This window comes from Leopardus geoffroyi, chromosome A2, assembly GCF_018350155.1.
Source record: "Leopardus geoffroyi isolate Oge1 chromosome A2, O.geoffroyi_Oge1_pat1.0, whole genome shotgun sequence".
Classification (NCBI taxonomy): domain Eukaryota; kingdom Metazoa; phylum Chordata; class Mammalia; order Carnivora; family Felidae; genus Leopardus; species Leopardus geoffroyi.
The window spans coordinates 65,379,676-65,399,129 of record NC_059331.1 but is presented as its reverse complement, the minus strand read 5'-3'; the positions used below and the strand labels follow the sequence as shown (position 1 = coordinate 65,399,129).

The 19,454-nt window shown below is 41.0% G+C and overlaps 2 protein-coding genes across 4 annotated transcripts in view; one reads left to right on the top strand and one right to left on the bottom strand.

Annotated features, from left to right (window-relative positions):
• The window catches only part of SPATA48 (spermatogenesis associated 48), a 54,030-nt gene extending 47,355 nt beyond the window's left edge, over window positions 1-6,675 (bottom strand). Inside the window, exon 1 of one of the 2 annotated variants that reach the window (XM_045494254.1) lies at window positions 5,397-6,675. In XM_045494254.1, the coding sequence (XP_045350210.1) occupies window positions 5,397-5,949 (553 nt within the window). In that variant the 5' untranslated portion in view covers window positions 5,950-6,675. The remainder of the gene's footprint in view (window positions 1-5,396) is intronic. The other variant, XM_045494255.1, reaches the window with a different exon arrangement.
• Window positions 6,676-9,044: 2,369 nt separating this feature from the next.
• LOC123606185 (zona pellucida binding protein) overlaps window positions 9,045-19,454 on the top strand; it is a 114,925-nt gene continuing 104,515 nt past the window's right edge. Inside the window, exons 1-2 of one of the 2 annotated variants that reach the window (XM_045494257.1) lie at window positions 9,045-9,243; window positions 10,974-11,054. In XM_045494257.1, the coding sequence (XP_045350213.1) occupies window positions 9,078-9,243; window positions 10,974-11,054 (247 nt within the window). In that variant the 5' untranslated portion in view covers window positions 9,045-9,077. The remainder of the gene's footprint in view (window positions 9,244-10,973; window positions 11,055-19,454) is intronic. The other variant, XM_045494256.1, reaches the window with a different exon arrangement.

The window sequence follows — 19,454 nt, the reverse complement described above, 5'->3', positions numbered from 1 at the left end:
GAAATCACTCCAAAACCTAGTGTCTTAAAACAACCATTCATCATCTCCCGGGACTCTGAGGCCAGGTGGGAGTTGTATGTCATGTGGCGTAGCTTGGGAGAGCTCATGAGGTCCCAAATCATCTCCTTCACATGGCTGGCCAGTGGGAGCTCAGCTAGGCCTGCTGACCAGTGCCTTGTTTGTTTGTTTGTTTGTTTGTTTTTCCTACAGGCCCATGCTGGATTTGTCACAAAATAGTCACTGAGAATCCAGAGGAAGAATCCCAAGAGGAATAATCCCAATGTGCAAGTCCTGAAGTCAGGCTCCACTTACATCATGGTTGCCAATGATGTCTTGTAGGCTAGAGCCCAGAGACCACGTGGGCAAGAAACAGACCTCATGCCCTGGTGCGGGAAAGGGCAGGCACACACTGAAAGCGGTGAGCTGCCAATGGCCACATTCAGGAGCAGTGATCACACACCTTTTCTTCATTACGCATAGTCTCATTTCACCACTTTCATGCCACCAAACAAGTATCAAGTCCCTTGTCAAGGAAAATGTTGTATTAGTTCTTCCCTTGTTAGAGATGGGACATGTCTGCGACTGTGATATGTTCATTGTGAGTTTTGTGCAACACATGAAAGTGTATGAGTTTGGAGGGGTCTGCCACAAATGGTATTTTTCCATAGGACCTATCATTTTTATCATAAAATACTTCTATAATGTGATGGTTTTAAAGAAACAAAACCTTAAATTTTTCTTAATGTTTATTTATTTTTGAGAGAGAGAGACAGAGACAGCATAAGCATGAGCAGGGGAGGGGCAGAGAGAGAGAGAGGGAGACACAGAATCCGAAGCAGCCTCCAGGCTCTGAGCTGTCAGCACAGAGCCTGATGTGGGGCTCGAACTCACCATCGTGAGATCATGACCTGAGCCAAAGTTGGACACTTAACCGACTGAGCCTACCCAGGCGCCCCAAGAAACAAAACCTTAAAAGAAATATTTAAGGAGTATTCTCTGTAAATTTTTTATCTTTTTTTTCTTGGAAATATTTATTCAGTTATTTTGAGAGACAGAGTGTGCAAATGAGTGAGGGGGTGGTGAGAGAGAGAGAGAAAGAAAGAGAGAGAGAGAGAGAGAGAGAGAATCCCAAGCAGGCTCCATGCTTAGGATGGAGCCCAACTTGGGGCTCTATCTCATGACCGTGAGATCATGATCTGAGCTGAAACCAAGAGTCAGACACTCAACTGACTGAGCCATCCAGGCACCCCTGTATATTTTCTTATTCATGTGTTTTCCTCCTCTAATGGCTAGAGATGTGTTTCTTCAACATCTAAAATAGCCTTGGTAGTGGTCTTCTCTGAATTTTCTTTCTCAACATAGCTAAAGGTAGGTCAATTTTGTCATTCTCAAAGAACCAATTTAAGGTTTAGTTGATTTTTCCTGTTCTTGTGTTTTCTACTTTATACTTTATTTATATGCACCCAACATCAGACCTTCCAAGTACATGGGCAAATACTGACAGAATCGAAGGCAGAAATAACTCTATAATAATAGTTGGGGACTCCAACATTCAACTTTAAATAATGGGGAGAACAACTAGACAATGATCAATAAGGAAACAGAGCACTCAAACAGTAACAATTTGACCCAAAAGACATATACAGAACACGCCAACAGAATACCCAAGCAGAACACACATTTTTCTCAAGTGCACATGGATGTTCTATACAACGGATTATATTGTAGGCCACGAAACAAGTGTTCATAAATTTTAAAAGACCAAAATCATACAAAGGTATATTTTCTGGAGTAGCCAGATTCTGAGACAGAAAGAAAAATGGTGATTGCCAGGGGCTGGGAGGAGAGCAGGAGATAAGAAGTTAATATTTAATGGGTACAGAATTTCAGGGTTTTTAAAAAATTTTTTTTAATGTTTATTTATTTTTGAGAGAGAGAGAGAGAGGGAGGGAGAGAGAGGGTGGGAGGGAAAGACAGAGAGGGTGACACAGAATCAGAATCCAAAGCAGGCTCCAGGCTCTGAGCTGTCAGCACAGAGACCGATGCAGGGCTCAAACCCAAGAACTGTGAGATCATGACCTGAGCTGAAGTTGGATGCTTGACCGACTAAGCCACCCAAGCGCCCCCAGAGTTTCAGGTTTTTAGGAAGAAAAGACTTAAGGAGATGAATGGTGGTGAAGGTTTCATAATAATGTACTTAATGCCAATAAACCATGCACTTAAAAATGGTTGATTGTTATAGAGCAAAGGTTTGCATGCCCCCCAAATTCACATGTTGTAACTTTTACCCCCAGTGTGATGGTATTTGAAGGTTGGGCCTTTGAGGGGTAATCAGGTTTAGATAAGGTCTCGAGGGTGTGGTTCCCATAATAGGATTACTATCCTTATAAAAACAAAAAAGAGGAAGAGAGACCAGAGCTGTCTCTCTCTCTCTCTCTCTGCCAAATGAGGAAACAGGAAGAAGCATGTCCTCTGCAAGCCAGAAAAAGGGATCTCACCAGGAACCAAATTAGCTGGCACCTCTATCCTGGACTTCCCAGCCCTCAGAACTGTGAGAAGTAAACACGTCTTGTTTAAGCCACACATTCTATGGTATTTTCTTTTAGTAGCTTGGGCTAACCCGGTGGCTAAAAAAGGTAATAAGATATACAAGGAGTTAGAAGTATTGATATTAGGAAGCTGAATGTAGGAAAATCAAAGATGTGATACAGGCAACCTCTATTTTCTCTGTGATAAGGAAGATGTGTCATCTGTTGTAATTAGAGGCAAAAAGATCAATGAAGGTTTGAATATAATTAGGATAAGTTTAGAATACCTAACTGGTATATGATAAAGAAAGCCAGCTAGGAACAAAAAAGTATTGAACCCAGTTAAATGTCTAGACAAAGTCGGAATAGGGCAAGAAATAGGCAATATAATCTTTCACAATATTGTTTTGGTATTTATGAACGCCCACTGAAAAGCGTACTGGTGTGTGATATAATTAATTCTACAAATATGTCCTTTATCAGAATGTATCCGACATTATGTGTATTTGGGTTTGCTAAAAACTGAAAGTACTTACTACTGATAATTAATGATTATTTCCAAGATCTACAAAATCATTGAAAGTTTGGACAAATTATATCGAACCCAGTCCACAGCTGGCCGGTATTACTCCTTGAAACTCTAATAGCCAATATTAACAGCTACTATCAACTGAATGCTTGAACTGGGTTCCAGGAATTTTGTTTCGTGCTCTACATGTCTTAATTCATTTAATCCTAATGATTTTATAAGACAAGTACTCTTCTTGCCAAGGAATTGAAAATTCTGGACTTTGTAAGAGCTAACATTTATTCGTCCATTCCTTCATGTCAGATATCTTTATGCAAATTATATTAAATAGTCCTCATTATTACCTTATTAAATAGTACTAGTATGTGAATTTATATGTATATCCACAGGCATAGAGAGATTAGCAACTATTCCCGGATGATAGGGCAAGTAAGTCTTCTCTTAGGATTCAAGCCTAGACAGACAATTGAACTCTGTTGTACTGATTCAGGCAGTGAGTTCTATACTTGGTTCTGAACTGTTGGTGCAAAGTCTGTTAACCCTATATTTTAGTTTTAAGTTAGCTTCGATGAATTAGTTCTTCAACGTGTAATCTGTTGGAATAATGTTCTGAGAGTCCAAGCTTAGAAAAACCTAACGAAACAAACCAAAAATACGGCTCTTGAAACTTACACTAGGCTGGGGTTTACTGCTTGTAAGCAAAGTGGTATACTTGTCTAAAATAGGACTCTTATAAACAACTTCAATTCCCTTAAACATATTCTTAACAATGACTATTATTTTACACGGAAGCATCAGCAAAAGATTGAGCTCAAGCTCTTTTCTTGAAGAGTCGAAAAACAGTCACTAGCTCTGAATCAGTGAGATGTCCTGTGTCTGCACGACAGACCCGAACTCATCAATGGTTCGAGGCACATTACGTTAGCTTCCGGTCTAGATGGCATTTCAAATGGATTGTAAAACACTTACTTCTTAAAATAGATTGCTGGAACCTCATTCACATTCTTTACTTTTCTCACTCATATTCTTTATGTGGAAATGCCAAACTAGAGAATTCCCCCAAGCCTGCCTGCTGAGTCCACAGCTGAAGCACACGTGAAAAAGCCTAGCTCTTATCGTCTGCTTCTCTCTCTCTCCGAACTGCTCTTTCTTACTCCGTGTGCCTTTGCTTTGCAAGTGTTTCTCACCGTTTCTGCACCAGGCCTGTGACACTGTCTGCGAGTTCTTACAGAGAAACCATAAAGTGTAGAGCTATCGGTAAGGGGTCAATTCTGTATCCAGGGCTACGGAAGGGTTGTTTCTTACCGGACCCCCAAATCGACTTCCAACTACCTTCCCATTTCACTTTGGTTCTTGGGACCTCTTTCATAACCATCAGCAGACGTTTTTCAAGGGAAAGAGACAGATAAGGAGGTATGCTATACAATCATCCAAACTAAACATACATTCCCTTGTGGAAAAATTAGGTTATCTACAGGTCTAGAATAAATTCTCTGATATACACTTTGTGTTGGCCACTTATCCTAATTAAGGCACGTTTTATTTATTTATTTATTTTTAATTTTTTTTTTCAACGTTTATTTATTTTTGGGACAGAGAGAGACAGAGCATGAACGGGGGAGGGGCAGAGAGAGAGGGAGACACAGAATCAGAAACAGGCTCCAGGCTATGAGCCATCAGCCCAGAGCCTGACGCGGGGCTCGAACTCACGACCACGAGATCGTGAACTGGCTGAAGTCAGACGCTTAACCGACTGCGCCACCCAGGCGCCCAAAGGCACGTTTTAAAAGCCATTTTTTTAGGGGCACCTGGGTGACTCAGTCGATTAAGCATCGACTCTTGATTTCGGCTCAGGTCATGATCTCACAGTTCGTGGGATCAAGCCCTGTGTCAGGCTCTGTGCTGACAGCATGGAGCCTGCTTGGGATCCTCTCTCCCTCTCTTTCTCTGCCCCTCCACTTCCCACACATGCACTCTCTGTCAAAAATACATTTAAAAATACAAGAATTCCTTATTCTGTATAATTTTAAGTTTAAAATACTGAATCTTATATCCATGCTCTTCTCTCTCGTTTGAATGTTTAAAAATTATAAAGCCCAGGGGCACCTGGGGGGCTCAGTCGGTTAAGCATCGACTCTTGATTTCAGCTCAGGTCATGATCTCATGGTTTGTGGGATCGAGCTGCAGGTCAGGGCTCTGTGCTGACAGTGCAGAGCCTGCTTGAGATTCTCTCTCTCTCTCTCTCTCTCTCTCTCTCTCTCCGCCCCTGCCCTGCTGTCTCTCTCAAAATAAATAAGTAAACATTAAAAAAATTATAAAGCCCATGCCACTTTATTTACCTCCAAGTTTTGCTCTGATGGAAATGTCCGGTGTTGCCCTGGAATTCCATCTCCTGTCTTGTTTTAGTTCTTCTAATAAAATTTTTTGCCTTTTCAGTGCTGTTTGAAATCCTGTGTCTGGCCTGGGAACTCGATGCTGCGGTTTCACGTCACTGAAATCCACCAGGTTTGGTATGGTTCTGCCAATGCCAGGTTTTAAATCAGCATCACCACCAGGACTCAAAAACCCTGAACAGGGATCACCCAAGGGCACATCATCCCGAAGTGGAAATAGTGGATAATCTTGCCCATATGGCGGGGGATAAGGATAGTGTAAATGATAGTCTGGCATGACTGAAGGGGGATAAGGATGAAACTTAAGAAAAGTAGGATTGCATTTCTTTTCAATTCTGCCATGGTCATGTCTGTCCTCGACGCCTTTCACAAAAGGCATGTTCATTTTTCTTAAGAGATTGCAGTAGTGAGGGTAATCTACGTTCTCAACAGCCTTTGCTCCTGGAAGGATGGACCTTTCAGAAATACTGATCTTTCCGGGTGTGCACTGTGAATCCATATCCACACTCTTCAGAATTTTGGCTGACTGTAAATGAAGCTCTTCTGATGACGCCTTTCTCTTTTACTATAAAACTTACTATTTCCAATAATTGAGGATTGGTTAATCTAACCTAAAGTTGTTGATTTGGTTTTCTAAATGTTGATAGAGTAGGTTTTCTTCTTTTTTTTTTTTTTTTAAGGTAGATAATTTTTCCCGACCAAAAGAAGTAGATAGGGCAGTAAGGGATGAGGACAGAAAATAATAGAACAAAAGAGTCCTTGTTGCTTGGCAACAGCTAGAACTGTAACACATTGGACCAGTTAGTGTATATGTCATAATTTAATTCTTAGGAAAGACAAAAATGGCCTTGTTAGTAGTGTTTTCATGATAGTTTCCTCCCCATTGCTCAGGAAAATGGTGCTCAGTTGTCACTTATTTCTAAATTTTTCCATAAGTTGACATTTTATGGGTAAATGATATTCAATAAAGAGTATAAAGCAGCTAATCAACTGACAATATATTTTTAAAGTCTATATCTAACTAAAATTTTTACCTTATAGACCTAATAAATTATAAAACTCACTACCTGAATAAATGTAAATGTAAAGCAAAAAATGAACATGTATTATATCATAGGTAACTCAGTGCACATAATTTTTAAGAAACATAAGTAATTAAAGTCAAAGCACAAGTTCATCTCTAAAATATCTATTTATTTTTTTGGGAGAGTACCAGCAGGGGAGGGGAGGGAGAGGGGGACAGAGGATCTGAAGCAGGCTCTGTGCTGACAGGCTGACAGCAGCGAGCCCGATGTGGGGCTCGAACTCACGAACCACAAGATCATGACCTGAGCTGATGCTCAACTGACTTGAGCCACCCTGGTGCCCCACAAGTTCATCTTTAAAATACACTAAATTATTTTGCGTTTTTGCTACCAATGTACAGAATAGGAACAATGGAATTTTTCAAAGCATTTCTGAAAACCAGAGTAAGATACCAGTTATTAGCTCACATACGAAAAAGGACACCATTAACAAATTGGTCATTTAAAAGCTCATTTCAATGAGATAATTTGGTCTTGTATGAAAACTGCTGCCACAGGAATTCCAAATATTGGAATTTGGGCACAGGGTTCACAGCATCCCTAATGGAGAGAAAAAAAAAATGCAAGTATGAGTGAGAAAGCTACTTTCATATTTCTTGCAATCAGCTTTCCATCTTCATAATCACACCACACCTTAACTACAACCTCCAATATTACATCCTACTCTCAGGTTGAATATTAGGTATTTACCCAGTAGAACAAGGTAGGAGGGATGATGAACTGAAACAAATTCTCAATGGCAGAAAACAAAAGCCAATAGCAGCCACAAGTCCAGTTGGCAAAAATCGTATCTTTCAGGTTTACCAGTTTATAAAAATTAAGAGGAGTTTTAACAGGGCATATACCGAGCCATAGTGATTGGGGACACTATTCAGTAAGATACGACCAAAATGCTGGCTGGATCCAAATCATACTGAAACATGCTTGAGAACACTAAATTTAATCCAAACCTGTATATAGATTAGAAAGTCTTTTGGGGGGCAGCTGGGTGGCGCAGTTGGTTAAGTGTCTGACTTCGGCTCATGTCATCATCTCATGGTTCATGAGTTCAAACCCCAAGTTGGGCTCTGTGCTGACAGCTCAGAGCCTGGAGCCTGCTTCATATTCTCTGTACCTCTCTGTCTCTGCCCCTCCCCAGTTCCCACTGTCTCTGTCTCTGTCTCTCTCTCTCAAAAATAAACATTAAAAAAAAGTTAAAAAAAGAGTGTTTTAAAAAAGAACTAAAAACAAAAAGTTTCTAAAGATGTAAATCCACTCAGTGAAATAAACTGTACTGTATACAGTTTACCAAACAATTAACACATGCATAAAAATAGCCAGAAAACTCAAGGAACATCCTGGTGCTTTTCCAGAAATAGCCTTTGTTCCTTTCTGCTTTGTTCTGCTTTCTGCTTTCTCCCTGGACCCCCCCTCCCCCTCTTTTTAAATTTATACCTATTTGAATGCCTACTGTATGCCAGGAACTGTCCTAGGAGTGAGGTTAAAATGGTGGCAAAACAGACAAGAGCCTAACTACGAATATGTAAATCAGGGCACCTGTAAGACAGCAAGGGGCAGTGATATCTGTGATCAGAACACTTGGAAAGGCATTAAATCTTTGCAATAACACTAGCAACCAAGTGAGGGGTTTAGATTAGGTGGTTAGGCTGTTAATTTTAAGTCCCTCCACTGGAGCCCAGCATATCCAGGGACTGTTTTCAGTCCACTGAGGAGCATTCATTTCTTCCTATTAAAGCGAACACTACACGTCACTGTTAGACACTGTCTTCAGTGGCTTATGCTTCATTCTTTGATGTGTTTGCATCAACTGCATAAGATGTATTTCTGTCGTAGCGCTGCTCCCGTTAAGTGGCTCCTTCAGCTGCAGAAAAGCTGAGGCACGATTCTCTTAAACACACTGCGGCCATAAATGCTCATAGGTGGTGTCACACACTCTCCCGAACTTAGGTGATAAAACACAATCTTCCAGGCTCAGTGCAGCACAGAAGTCGACCTCCTCTAAGGTGGTTTCCTCTGTTCTTCCCACGAAGCTTCTCTCCGGGGCTGCGAGGCCTTACTTTCGATCCTACCTGGTGCATGTGCACTTCCCTCCCAATCAAGCGCCATCTGTCCATCAAACACCGGCAGCTGACATTCGATACCAGGCTGTCCTTGGCGGGTGGTCGTGCGTCCCACTCACTCAGTTCCCACCGCTTGCAGCCCAGGGCTGGCCCGGGTGCTGAGCCTCATGAAGCGGCCTCGCTCGGCCCGCCAACGCGCACTCAAAGGGAGGGGCGGTCCGTGGTGCTCCTCCCGCTCCAGAACCTTCAGCAGGGCGCCCCCACTCCCCACAGCTCCCTGGGCGGCGCCGAGGTCCCCAGGGCGCTGCCGGGGCGCTACATGGCGGGCGGCACCGCGCCCCTGAGGTTGGCGTCGAGGGACGCTGGCCACGCGGCCGGCCCGGCCCCGCCCCACGCCCCGCCCCGCCCCGCGGAAGCGGCGACCCGCCCTTCCGGCCTCCCTTCCGGTATGGGCCGGTGGGCGCGCGCCGCTTAACGACCTTATGCGCCGACGGTCGGCAGGCGGCGGCGGCGGCGAGTGGATGGAGGCCTCGGGCCCCGGCCGGGCGCGGCGGGGCCGGCGGCGGGCCCGGGCCGCGGGCTCCCCGCTCTCCCGGGCCGCGGTCGTCCTCCTGCTCTCCGCCTTCGTGGCGCGGGCGTCCTCGTCAGGTGAGGCGCCGGCGCCCGGGCGGCGGGCTCTCCCCCCCCCCCCCCCCCCGCCTCGGGTCACGTGCGCCCGCCGAACCGAAGAAACTCCGGTACCGGCCATGGTGGGGGGTGTGTTTTCTTGGAAACCCGGGGGGAACGCGCGTTTGCGCGGGGCACCGGCTGATTCCGTACAGGCAGCAGGGCTCCCGGGTTTGAAGTCAGATGGGCTGTGAAGCAGTTCCCCGATTGGCCCCGGGCGGTTGTCGGCCCCACAGGGGGTTGGTTGCACACGGAGTTTTGTGATCGTCCGTGGTCGCGGGGCTCCATCTACTGGTTTTAGTCGTAAAACGGGGGAGAGACTGGGATGTTCAAGGGTTTGACGTGTTCTCGCCGCCCTTTGTAGCCCTCTTTGTGCCCCAAGAAGTTCCATCCTGTTTTCAAAATGTTATTTCGGTTATTGGCCAACACAAAAGTGAAGCGGGAGTTTCAGCCGGTGTCCTGTAACTGGAAAGGTGGTGGCTGCGTTGTTTAGCCTTCAAATGTTGGACTCTTTTTTTTTTTTTAATAAAGTCTCTCCCAGAATCGAATAATAAAATAAAAAGCACAAAAGGGAGTTGCTTAAAATGCTACAAGTTGTACAAAAGAAGAGAAATGAGAAAAGAAGTCCTCCAGGAATGTAATTGTAGAGGGACTGTGGAGGAAGGCATGGGCTAAGGAGGAGAAAGGAAAGAAATGGAGTGCATAGACATTCCGAGCTATTCCAAAGTCTAGGCGTCAGGGCTCGTAAGGTTCTAGGATATGTAAGGAGTAGCCTGTAACCTTTAATTACCCAGTAGGAGAAGGATGCTTCTTGACCCTGACCCCTGGTCTTATGCTAGATGTGATGGGGTGTGTGTGAGCTACCTGTTGATCCGATGACAAGATCAGACCTGAGGATAGAATAAATAGAACAAAGCAGGCAGTGTCTAGTATGTAAGCTCTGAATAGAAAAGACTGATATTTACATAGCATCTGATAGTTTGGGTTCAGCCCCTACAGTAACTGTAAATCTGCAGTTCAGTCCCATTTTGCAGATGAGAAAACTGAAGATGCTAGAGTTTAAGGTGACTTTCCTAAGACCAGTAAGTGGTTTTCTGACTTTAAATACCATTGTTTCTTTGCACTCTCCTCCCTCTCTGTTAAATGTTTTTGGGTATATGCCTTACTGCGTTTTTTTATAGTGCTCCTGCGACTTGGTCAGTGCACACTATTATGCCCATTTGCTCATTCAGCAACGACCGAAGAATATCAGAATATATTGTACACAACTATTATTATTTAGCTTGTACCATGTGCAAGATGCTTGGTACTGGTTCTTCATAGGTTGACACAAACACAGGTTCTACCATCGATGGAGTCTATAACAAGAAAAATCACATGTGTACATAAAGAACTGTAATACACTGTACAGTGCATGTCATTGAAGAGGTGCTGGTGATGGAAGCGAGGGAAAGTAAGTGATCAGGACATACAGGTTTCAAGGAAGAGGGACTTGTGATTTGGGTCTTGAGGCGTGGGGCATTGGGACTTTAAAAACAGAGTTTTCTGAGTGGATGTAGAAAAAAACCAGGGATGAGATATAGTAGGGGGAAGCAGCGAGTAGAGTAATTTCACTGGCACCTCTTCAACCGAGATCAAATATACTCTACTAAAGAATACCCTGGAATTTCTAATAAGGCAGATTGCTGATCGTTTGTTTTTGTTCTTGATAGTTGGATATTTGATTCGATTACCAAGAGGTTTTCGCTTGACCCAGGATACGGTGAAAATAGTGGGATCGTCAAATTTTCCAGGTATTAACGAATAGATGTTCAGTAATTTTAAGAAAGTATTTATCATTTGTTTAGGTTTTATCAATCTCATCCAAAAGGCTAATGTTGTCCAGACACCCTAGTCTCCTAAGGCTCTTTTCCGTCTATGGAAATGGATTTGAATTGTTTCCATATAGTTTTATTCATCCAGGTCTGATTCTGTTTGCTGTAATTGCTTAAGTGGGCCAAGTATAGTTATTTCTAGAAGTCATGTAATTAAAGTTGCCTATAGTGTTTCTGCTTGTTACTGTATAATTTTAGCCATGATATTAAATGTATGCAGTTCAAATATGCTACAGTTTTTTCAGTTGAAAAGGGTTTTGGATTTATAAGCTTTTGCAATAGTCACATGAGGAGCATAGCAACTAAAACTTTTTTTTTTTTTAACTGAGGTAAAGTCACATGCCTTAAAATTCCTCCTTGTAAGTGTACATTCCAGTAGCTTTTAGTATATTGACAAGGTTGTGTAACCATCAGCAGTATGTAATTACACAACATTTTGGTATCTCCACAAAGAAATGCCGTGCCCATTAAGCAGTCACTCTCCAGCTGCTGGAAACCACTAATATCCTATTAATTTGCCTATCCTGGACCTTTATATAAGTGGAATCATACACTCTGTGCTGCTTTGCACCTGGCTTCTTTTACTTATTGTAATGTTTCTGAGGCTCATTCATGTTATAGAAAGTATCCGCACATCATTGGTTTTTGTGGCTGAATAATATTCTATCCTATGGATGCACCATGGTTTCCACTTTTTGACTATTTTGAATAATGCTGTTACAAACATCCCTGAAAAGTTTCTGTGTGATCACGTTTTAAATTCTCAATATACACCTGGAACATACGGCAACTCTATGTTTTTTTGAGGAACTGCTAAACTATTTTTCAGAGAGTCTTCATTATTTTACTTTCACATCAGCAAAGTATGAGGACTCAAATTTTACAGCATCCTTCCCAGCATTTGTTATTATTCATCTTTTTCAATCATAGCTAACCTAGTGTCTGTGAAGTGGGTTTTCATGTGGTTTTGAGTTGCATTTCCCTAATGTCTAATGATGTTTAAGATCTTTTCGTGTGTTTAATGGACGTTTGGGTATCTACTTTGCATAAATGCCCAAGTCCTTTGCCCATGTTTTAGTTGAATATATATATATATATATATATATATATATATATATATATATATGTGTATTGGGTTGGAAGAGGTTTTTTTCTTTTTTTTCTTACATTCTGGATGCTAAACCCTTGTTAGATATTTGATTTACAAATAATTTCTCCAATACTATAGATTGTATTTTCTTTTTTTTCTTAGTAGAATCTTTATTTTATTATTATTTTTTAATATAGTTTATTGTCAAGTTGGCTCACGTACAGTGTATACAGTGTGCTCTTGGTTTTGGGGGTAGATTCCCGTGATTCATCAGTTACACACAACGCCCAGTGCTCATCCCAACAAGTGCCCTCCTCAATGCCCACCACCCATTTTTCCCTCTCCCCGACTCCCCACGTCCACCCTCAGTTTGTTCTCTGTATTTAAGAGTCTCTTATGGATTCGCCTCCCTCCATCTCTGTAACTATTTTTTCCCTGCCCTTCCTCCATGGTCTTCTGTAAAGGTTCTCAAGTTCCACATATGAGTGAAAACATACAATATGTGTCTTTCTCTGACTGACTTACTTTACTTAGCATAAGACCCTCCACTTCTATTCACGTTGCTGCAAACGGCAGGATTTCATTCTTTTTCATTGCTAAGTAGTATTCCATTGTCTATATAAACCACATCTTCTTTATCCATTCATCAGTTGATGGACATTTAGGCTCTTTACATTTTTTTCCAACATAATTTGGCTATTGTTGAAAGTGTTGCTATAAACGTTGGGGTACATGTGCCCCTATGAATCAACACTCCTTTGGATAAATATCTAGTAGTGCTATTGCTGGGTCGTAGGGTAGTTCTAATTTTAATTTTTTGAGGAATCTCCACACTGTTTTCTTAGAGCGGCTGCACTGTGGATTGTGTTTTCACTTAAAAAATTGTTTTTTAAGATTTAAAATTTTAATTCCAGTATAGTTAACATAGAGTGTTGTATTAATTTCAGGTGTACAATATAGTGATTCAACAATTCTATAAATTATTCAAAACCTATCAAGATATGTGTACTCTTAATCCCCATCACCTATTTCACTCATCCCCCCAATGCACCTCCCTCTGGAAACCATCAGTTTGTTTTCTATAGTTAAGAGTCTGTTTTTGGTTTCTTTCTCTCTCTCTGTCTCCCTCTCTCTCTCTCTTTTGTGTAGTTTTATGGTTTTATTAACACAAACACGATGTGCACACAAGTTGTCTATTCATTTTCTTTGCTGCACAGACTGGCATTGGGATTTGTGACTCTGATGGCCAGCTGGGCTGCTCTTTCCACAATGGCTTTGCCATTCTTAGAAGAGACATTGGGAGCAGTTTCTGCACATAAGACTAGTTGCACGTCAGCAGCTCTTCAAGCTCCTTGACGTTGTGGACCAGGAACTTCTGGAAGTCACTCCAGTGTTGGGCATCAGGATCTGGCCCTTGAATCTCCTGCACACCCTGTCCCGATCCCCTGGGTTTCTGCTATTGTACTTCATTTTGACATATCAGTCTGACTGGTGCTGGATGAACTTCATGGTCCTCTTCTTAACAATCTTGGGCCGCACCCGGGGTCTGAGGGTGGCCTTGATGACTGTGCCAAGGAAGAGTGGGGGGAGGGACTTCTTTGTTCATTTGTAAGCAACCCAAATGACCGTTGTTAGATGAATAGGTAAAGGAGATGTGGTACATATACACAGTGGAATATTACTGAGCCCTAAAACAGAATGAAATCTTGTCATTTGCAAGGATGTGGATGGAGCTAGAGAGTATAATACTAAGTGAAATAAGTCCATCAGAGGGAGAGTCAAATACCATATGATTTCACTCGTATGTGAAATTTAAGAAATAAAGCCAACGAACAGACGTTTTTTTAGTTTTTTAATAGTGTGCTTTAAAGCACACATCTTAAACTCTGATAAAGCCCGGTTTTTATTTTTTTCTTTAGTACCAGTGTTTTCAGTGCTATATCTCGGAAACAGTCCTCTAATCAACAGTCATAAAGTTTTATTTCTGTATTTTCTTATAAGAATTTCATAGTTTTGGCCCTTACATTTAGGTCTTTGATCCCGTTTTGAATTAATATTTGCATATGGTACGAGATAGGGGTCAAACTTCATTCTTTAGCATGTGGACATCCAGTTGTTCCAGTACCATTTCTTCAAGAGACTTTTCTTTCTCTGTTGAATTTTCTTGGTGCCTTGTTGAGTAGAAGTTTGCCATAGATGTATGAATTTTTTCTGGACTCTAAATTCTATTTCATTGCTATCAGTCCTTTTGCCGGTACTATGCTGTCTTGATTGCTGTTTTGAAATCATTAAGTGTGAGTCATTCAAATTTGGTCTTTTTCAAGATTGTTTTGGCCATTCTGGGTCTCTTGCAATTCCATATTAATGCTAGAATCAGGTTGTCATTTCTGTAGAAAAGCCCATTGGGATGTCAGTAGGAATTGCATTGAAAGTGTAGATCAATTTTTGTAGCGCCACCAGCTTAACCATATTCGTGAACATAGGGTGTCTTTCCATTTATTTATTCTTCAGTTTCCCTCAGTGATGTCTTCTAGCTTTCAGTGTACAAGTCTTGTGCCACTTCTGTTAAATGTATTTCTAAATATTTCATTCTTTTTGATGCTGTTGTAAATGGAACAGTTTTCATTATTTAGGTTTTGGATTGCTCATTGCTATTACGTAAAAATATAATTGAATTTTTCACATCGATGTTGTGTCCTGTCACCTTACTGAATCATTTATTTAGCTCAATTTTTTTAGTTGGTGGGGAAGTCATTTCTTAGGATTTTCAAATAGAGATAGTTTTATTTTTTCCTTTCCAATATGGATGCCTTTTATTTTCTTGCCAGTTGCTCCAGCCAGAACCTTCCATTCCATATTGATAATAGATATGCGTGTCTTAGTCCTGATCTTAGGGGGAGGGAAAGGTTTTAGTCTTTCACTATTAAGTATGGTGTTAGCTGTGACTTTTTAAAAAAAATTTTTTTGTTAATGTTTATTTTTGAGAGAGACAGAGACAGAGCATGAGTGCAGGAGGGGCAGAGACAGAGGGAGACACAGACTCTGAAGCAGGCTTCAGGCTCTGAGCTGTCAGTACAGAGCCCGACGCAGGGCTCGAACTCATGGACCGTGAGATCATGACCTGAGCCGAAGTTGGACGCCCATCCGACTGAGCCACCCAAGCGCCCCAGCTGTGACTTTTTTGTAGATGTTATTTATCAGATTGAGAAAATCCCTTCTGTTCCTAGTTTGTTGAGTGCTTTTATTGTGAAAGGGTGTTGCATTTTGTTAAATGCTTTTTCTGCATACGTTGAGATGATCGTGTGTTTTTTGTCTTTTATCGTGTTGACATAATGTGGTATTACAGTGATTGATTTTTGTATTTTGAATTAGCCGTGCGTTCCTGGGATAAATCCTGGTTTATTATGAAGCATAATTCTTTTTCATGCTGCAGGATTGGCTGCTACTATTCTGAGGCCTTTTATGTCTATGTTCTTAGGGGAAGCAGTTCTATAGTTTTCTTGTGTTGTCTTTGTCAGAATTTGGCTTTAGGGTAATAGTGATTTGATAAAATGAGTTTGGACATGTTCCCTTCTCTTCTAATTTTTGGAAGAGTTTGTGAAGTATTGTTGTTAGTTCAACTTTACTTGTTTGGTGAAATTCGCCAGTGGATTCATCTGGTGCTGGGCTTTTCTTTATAGAAAGAGTTTTGATTACTAATTCAGTCACTTTCCTTGCTTTAGGTCTATTCAGACTTTGTTTTTCATTGTTTCTGGTGAGAAATCAGCTCATTTGAGGACCATATGTATGTAACAAGTTGCTTCTCTTGCTGCTTTTAAGAGTCTGTCTTTTGGGACTTGGGCAGGTGATTATGATGTGTCTGGATGTGGATCCCTTTGAATCTGTCCTAGTTTGAGTTCATTGAGCTTTTTAGATGTGTTGATTCATGTTTTTCATCAGTTTGGGGGATTTTGCCATTGTTTCTTCAAATATCTTTATGCCTTTTTGCTCTCCTCTCTTCCATGGGACTTTATTATGTATATACTGGAGTGTTTGATGATTTCCCACAGGTCTCTGGGTACTGTTCATTTATCTTTATCATTTTTTTCCCCTCTTTCTTACACTGGATACTCCCCAATTGATCTGTCTTGAGGTTTATGGATTCTTTTTTCTGCCTGCCTATATCTGCTTTTGATTCTTACAGTGAATTTTTCAATTCAGTTATTGTACTTTTTAATACAGAATTTCTTTTGTTTTTTGTTTTTGATAACTTGTTTCATTATTGATAATCTTTGTTGGGAGAGAAGACATTTTCATACCTTTTTTTTAGTACTTAAGACATAATGTTCTTTGATCATATTTAAAATAACTGTTCAGTAATTCCAAAATTTGGGCTTCCTCAGGGACAATTTCTATTGATTGCTTTCTTTTTTTCCTACCTATGACTATATCTCCCTGGTTTTTGTGTGTTTTTTTTTTTTTATGTTTCATATTTTTGGTTAAAAACTGGACTTTTTAAGTAATTTAATGTGGCAACTCTGGAAATCAGATATTGATGTTGTTGGTGTTTGCTGTTGTTGTTTGTATGTTTAATGACTTTTCTGAACTAATTCTTTACATTTTGTGTTGTTCGTCATGTAGCCACTGAAGTCGATGCTCAGTTAGCTTAGGCCAATCATCGGATGGAGATTTCATGAACACCACAGCCAGTCTCCTGGTCTTTGCAGAGGCTCTGCGTGCTGGTTGGGGCACACCCTAAATATTAGCTAGCCAGAGCATCAGTTTCAGCCACACGTTAAGAACTTAAGTTCTTGTTCTTGACTGAGCATGCTGAGTCTTAGGCATGCACCCCCCGCCCTCTGCCCCATGCATGCATGTATGTGGTCTTCTGCTTTGCTAGGAATATGTTAGAACTTTCAAGCTCCTGTGGATGTCATTTCCAGCTTTTCCTCATAAGCTTATTTGGTTGGCCTGCTGTTTAACCCAGCTGTTACCCACTGCATCAGGCATTTTAAAGTTAAATGAAACTCTCTAGTTGCTTTTGAAAAATACTTTTTGGGAAAAGGCTTTTTATAGTGGTTGTGCTTTGCGTTAGATCCAGCAAAGACAGCCTTGTAGGAAACTGCCAGAGAAGTCCAATAATGACAGTTCTCTGGGAAGGAAGCATAGAAGTCTCGCCAACCCTGCTGGCCCTTCTAGTGGCTACCAGGGTGCTGGTTCTTACAGTGATTGGTGTAGCGGTGGGCAGAGCTAAGGCAGAGCTAGGGAGGGGGGCGATGGGAATAAGGAAACTTACAGTGCTACCAGCGCACCTGGATCCTGCCACAAATCGCCACACAGTGGTTGGATTAAACAACACAATTTTATTGTCTCCCAGTTCTGGAGGGGAGAAGTTCAGTCACAGAGACAGGGTTGATTCTGCTTGAGGGCTGCGAGATCTGTACCAGTTCTCCTTTCATGGCTTGTGGGTGGCCATCTTCTTCTGCCTGTGTCTCTTCACATCACATCCCCTCTGTAATTTGTACGTGTGTCCAGATTTTCCCCTTTTATAAGACACCAGTAGTATTGGATGAGGCTTGCTGTAATGACTTCATTTTAACTTTATTACTTTTCTTTTTTTTTTTTAATGTTTATTTATTTTGGGGAGAGAGAGACAGCAAGCAGGGGAGGGGCAGAGAGAAAGGGAGACGCAGAATCCGAAGCAGGCTCCAGGCTCTCAGTTGTCAGCACAGAGCCCGACGCGGGACTCACACCCACAAACCGTGAGATCATGACATGGGCTGAAGTTGGACGCTTAACCGACTGAGTCACCCAGGCACCCCTAACTTGATTACTTTTCTAAAGACACTATGGCCAAATAAGTTCACATTCTGAGATACTGGTGGTTAGGGCCTAAACATATGAATCTGGGGAGAGGCATAATTCAACCCATCATGCCAAAGATTCAGTTGTTTTTCTTGAATAAACTTTTCATGAGTTGCTTCAAGTCTTTGAGTAATTTCCAGAGCTCTGAAAATGTTGATCCAGACAATTTCTGTCAGTTTTTGTATTACTTTTATGAAGGGGATAATTTTTAGAGTTCCTTACTCTGCCATTTTCACTGATATCACAACTTTTTATCACAGTTTTTGTTTTAAAACTCTAATTTCTAAATTTAAATTGTAAAACATGTATCACTGATTTCTTTTTTATTGCTTTTTAAATGGGATATGATTACATTTATTCTTAATAGATGGACATTTCAGTTCAGTGTGGATTTCTTACAGCACATAGATTATTCTACAATGTTTTACTACTTGTGCCTACATTTTTATTTTAACGTTTATTTATTTTTGAGAGAGATTCAGAGAGAGAGAAAGCGAGCAGCGGAGGGGCAGAGGGAGACACAGAATCCGAAGCAAGCTCCAGGCTCTGAGCTGTGAGCACAGAGCCTGATGCGGGGCTCGAACCTACTAACTGTGAGATCATGGCCTGAGCCAAAGTCGGACGCTTAACCGACTAAGCTACCCAGGCATCCTATAGAAAAAAATTGCTTAAAATTTAACAGCAATTAATGATAAAAAACAAATAATTTAAGCATACAGGGAACTTTCTTAACCTATGGAAGAATATCTATATCTAATAGCTATATTCAGGGGAGATCGGTTCAGTTGGTTAAGGGTTGGACTCTTGATTTCAGCTCAGGTTTCATATCAGGGTTGTAACTGTTGAAGCCTACTTAAAAAATGAAGGAGTGAATGAAGGAGTGAGTGAGTGAAAGCTGCATTCAGGAACCATCACACTATATGGTGAAACTTGAGAGACCGTCTCAAGTTAGGCAGAGTTTTGATTCTCAGATACAACTCTTTACTTTACTGGATCACAAAAAGCTTTGTATTTGGTGAATCAGTGAAATGTTGGCATGCCAAAACCTTTTCTACTCATAAGCTGACTTATGAGTAAATTCAAGATAATTGAATCTTTACTGTGTTCCTTTTGTATCTCCTAAAGAATATAATTTTGGCTTGTTTAATGATCAGGATTCTTTGAATTTTAAAGCAAAGTGGGAAAAATGCTTAATAAAATCAAAGCATATATTTATTTTTTGACTTTTTAATCACATAACTTTCAAATTCAGTACTTTGTATCACATCAATGTGAATAGTTATTCTGCTAATATAAACAGATTTATTGGTTCCTTTCAGGTTTGGTGTCTTTGCAAAACAGATACAGTCTAGTATAGACTAGTTTTAATACTTTGTAATTAAAAT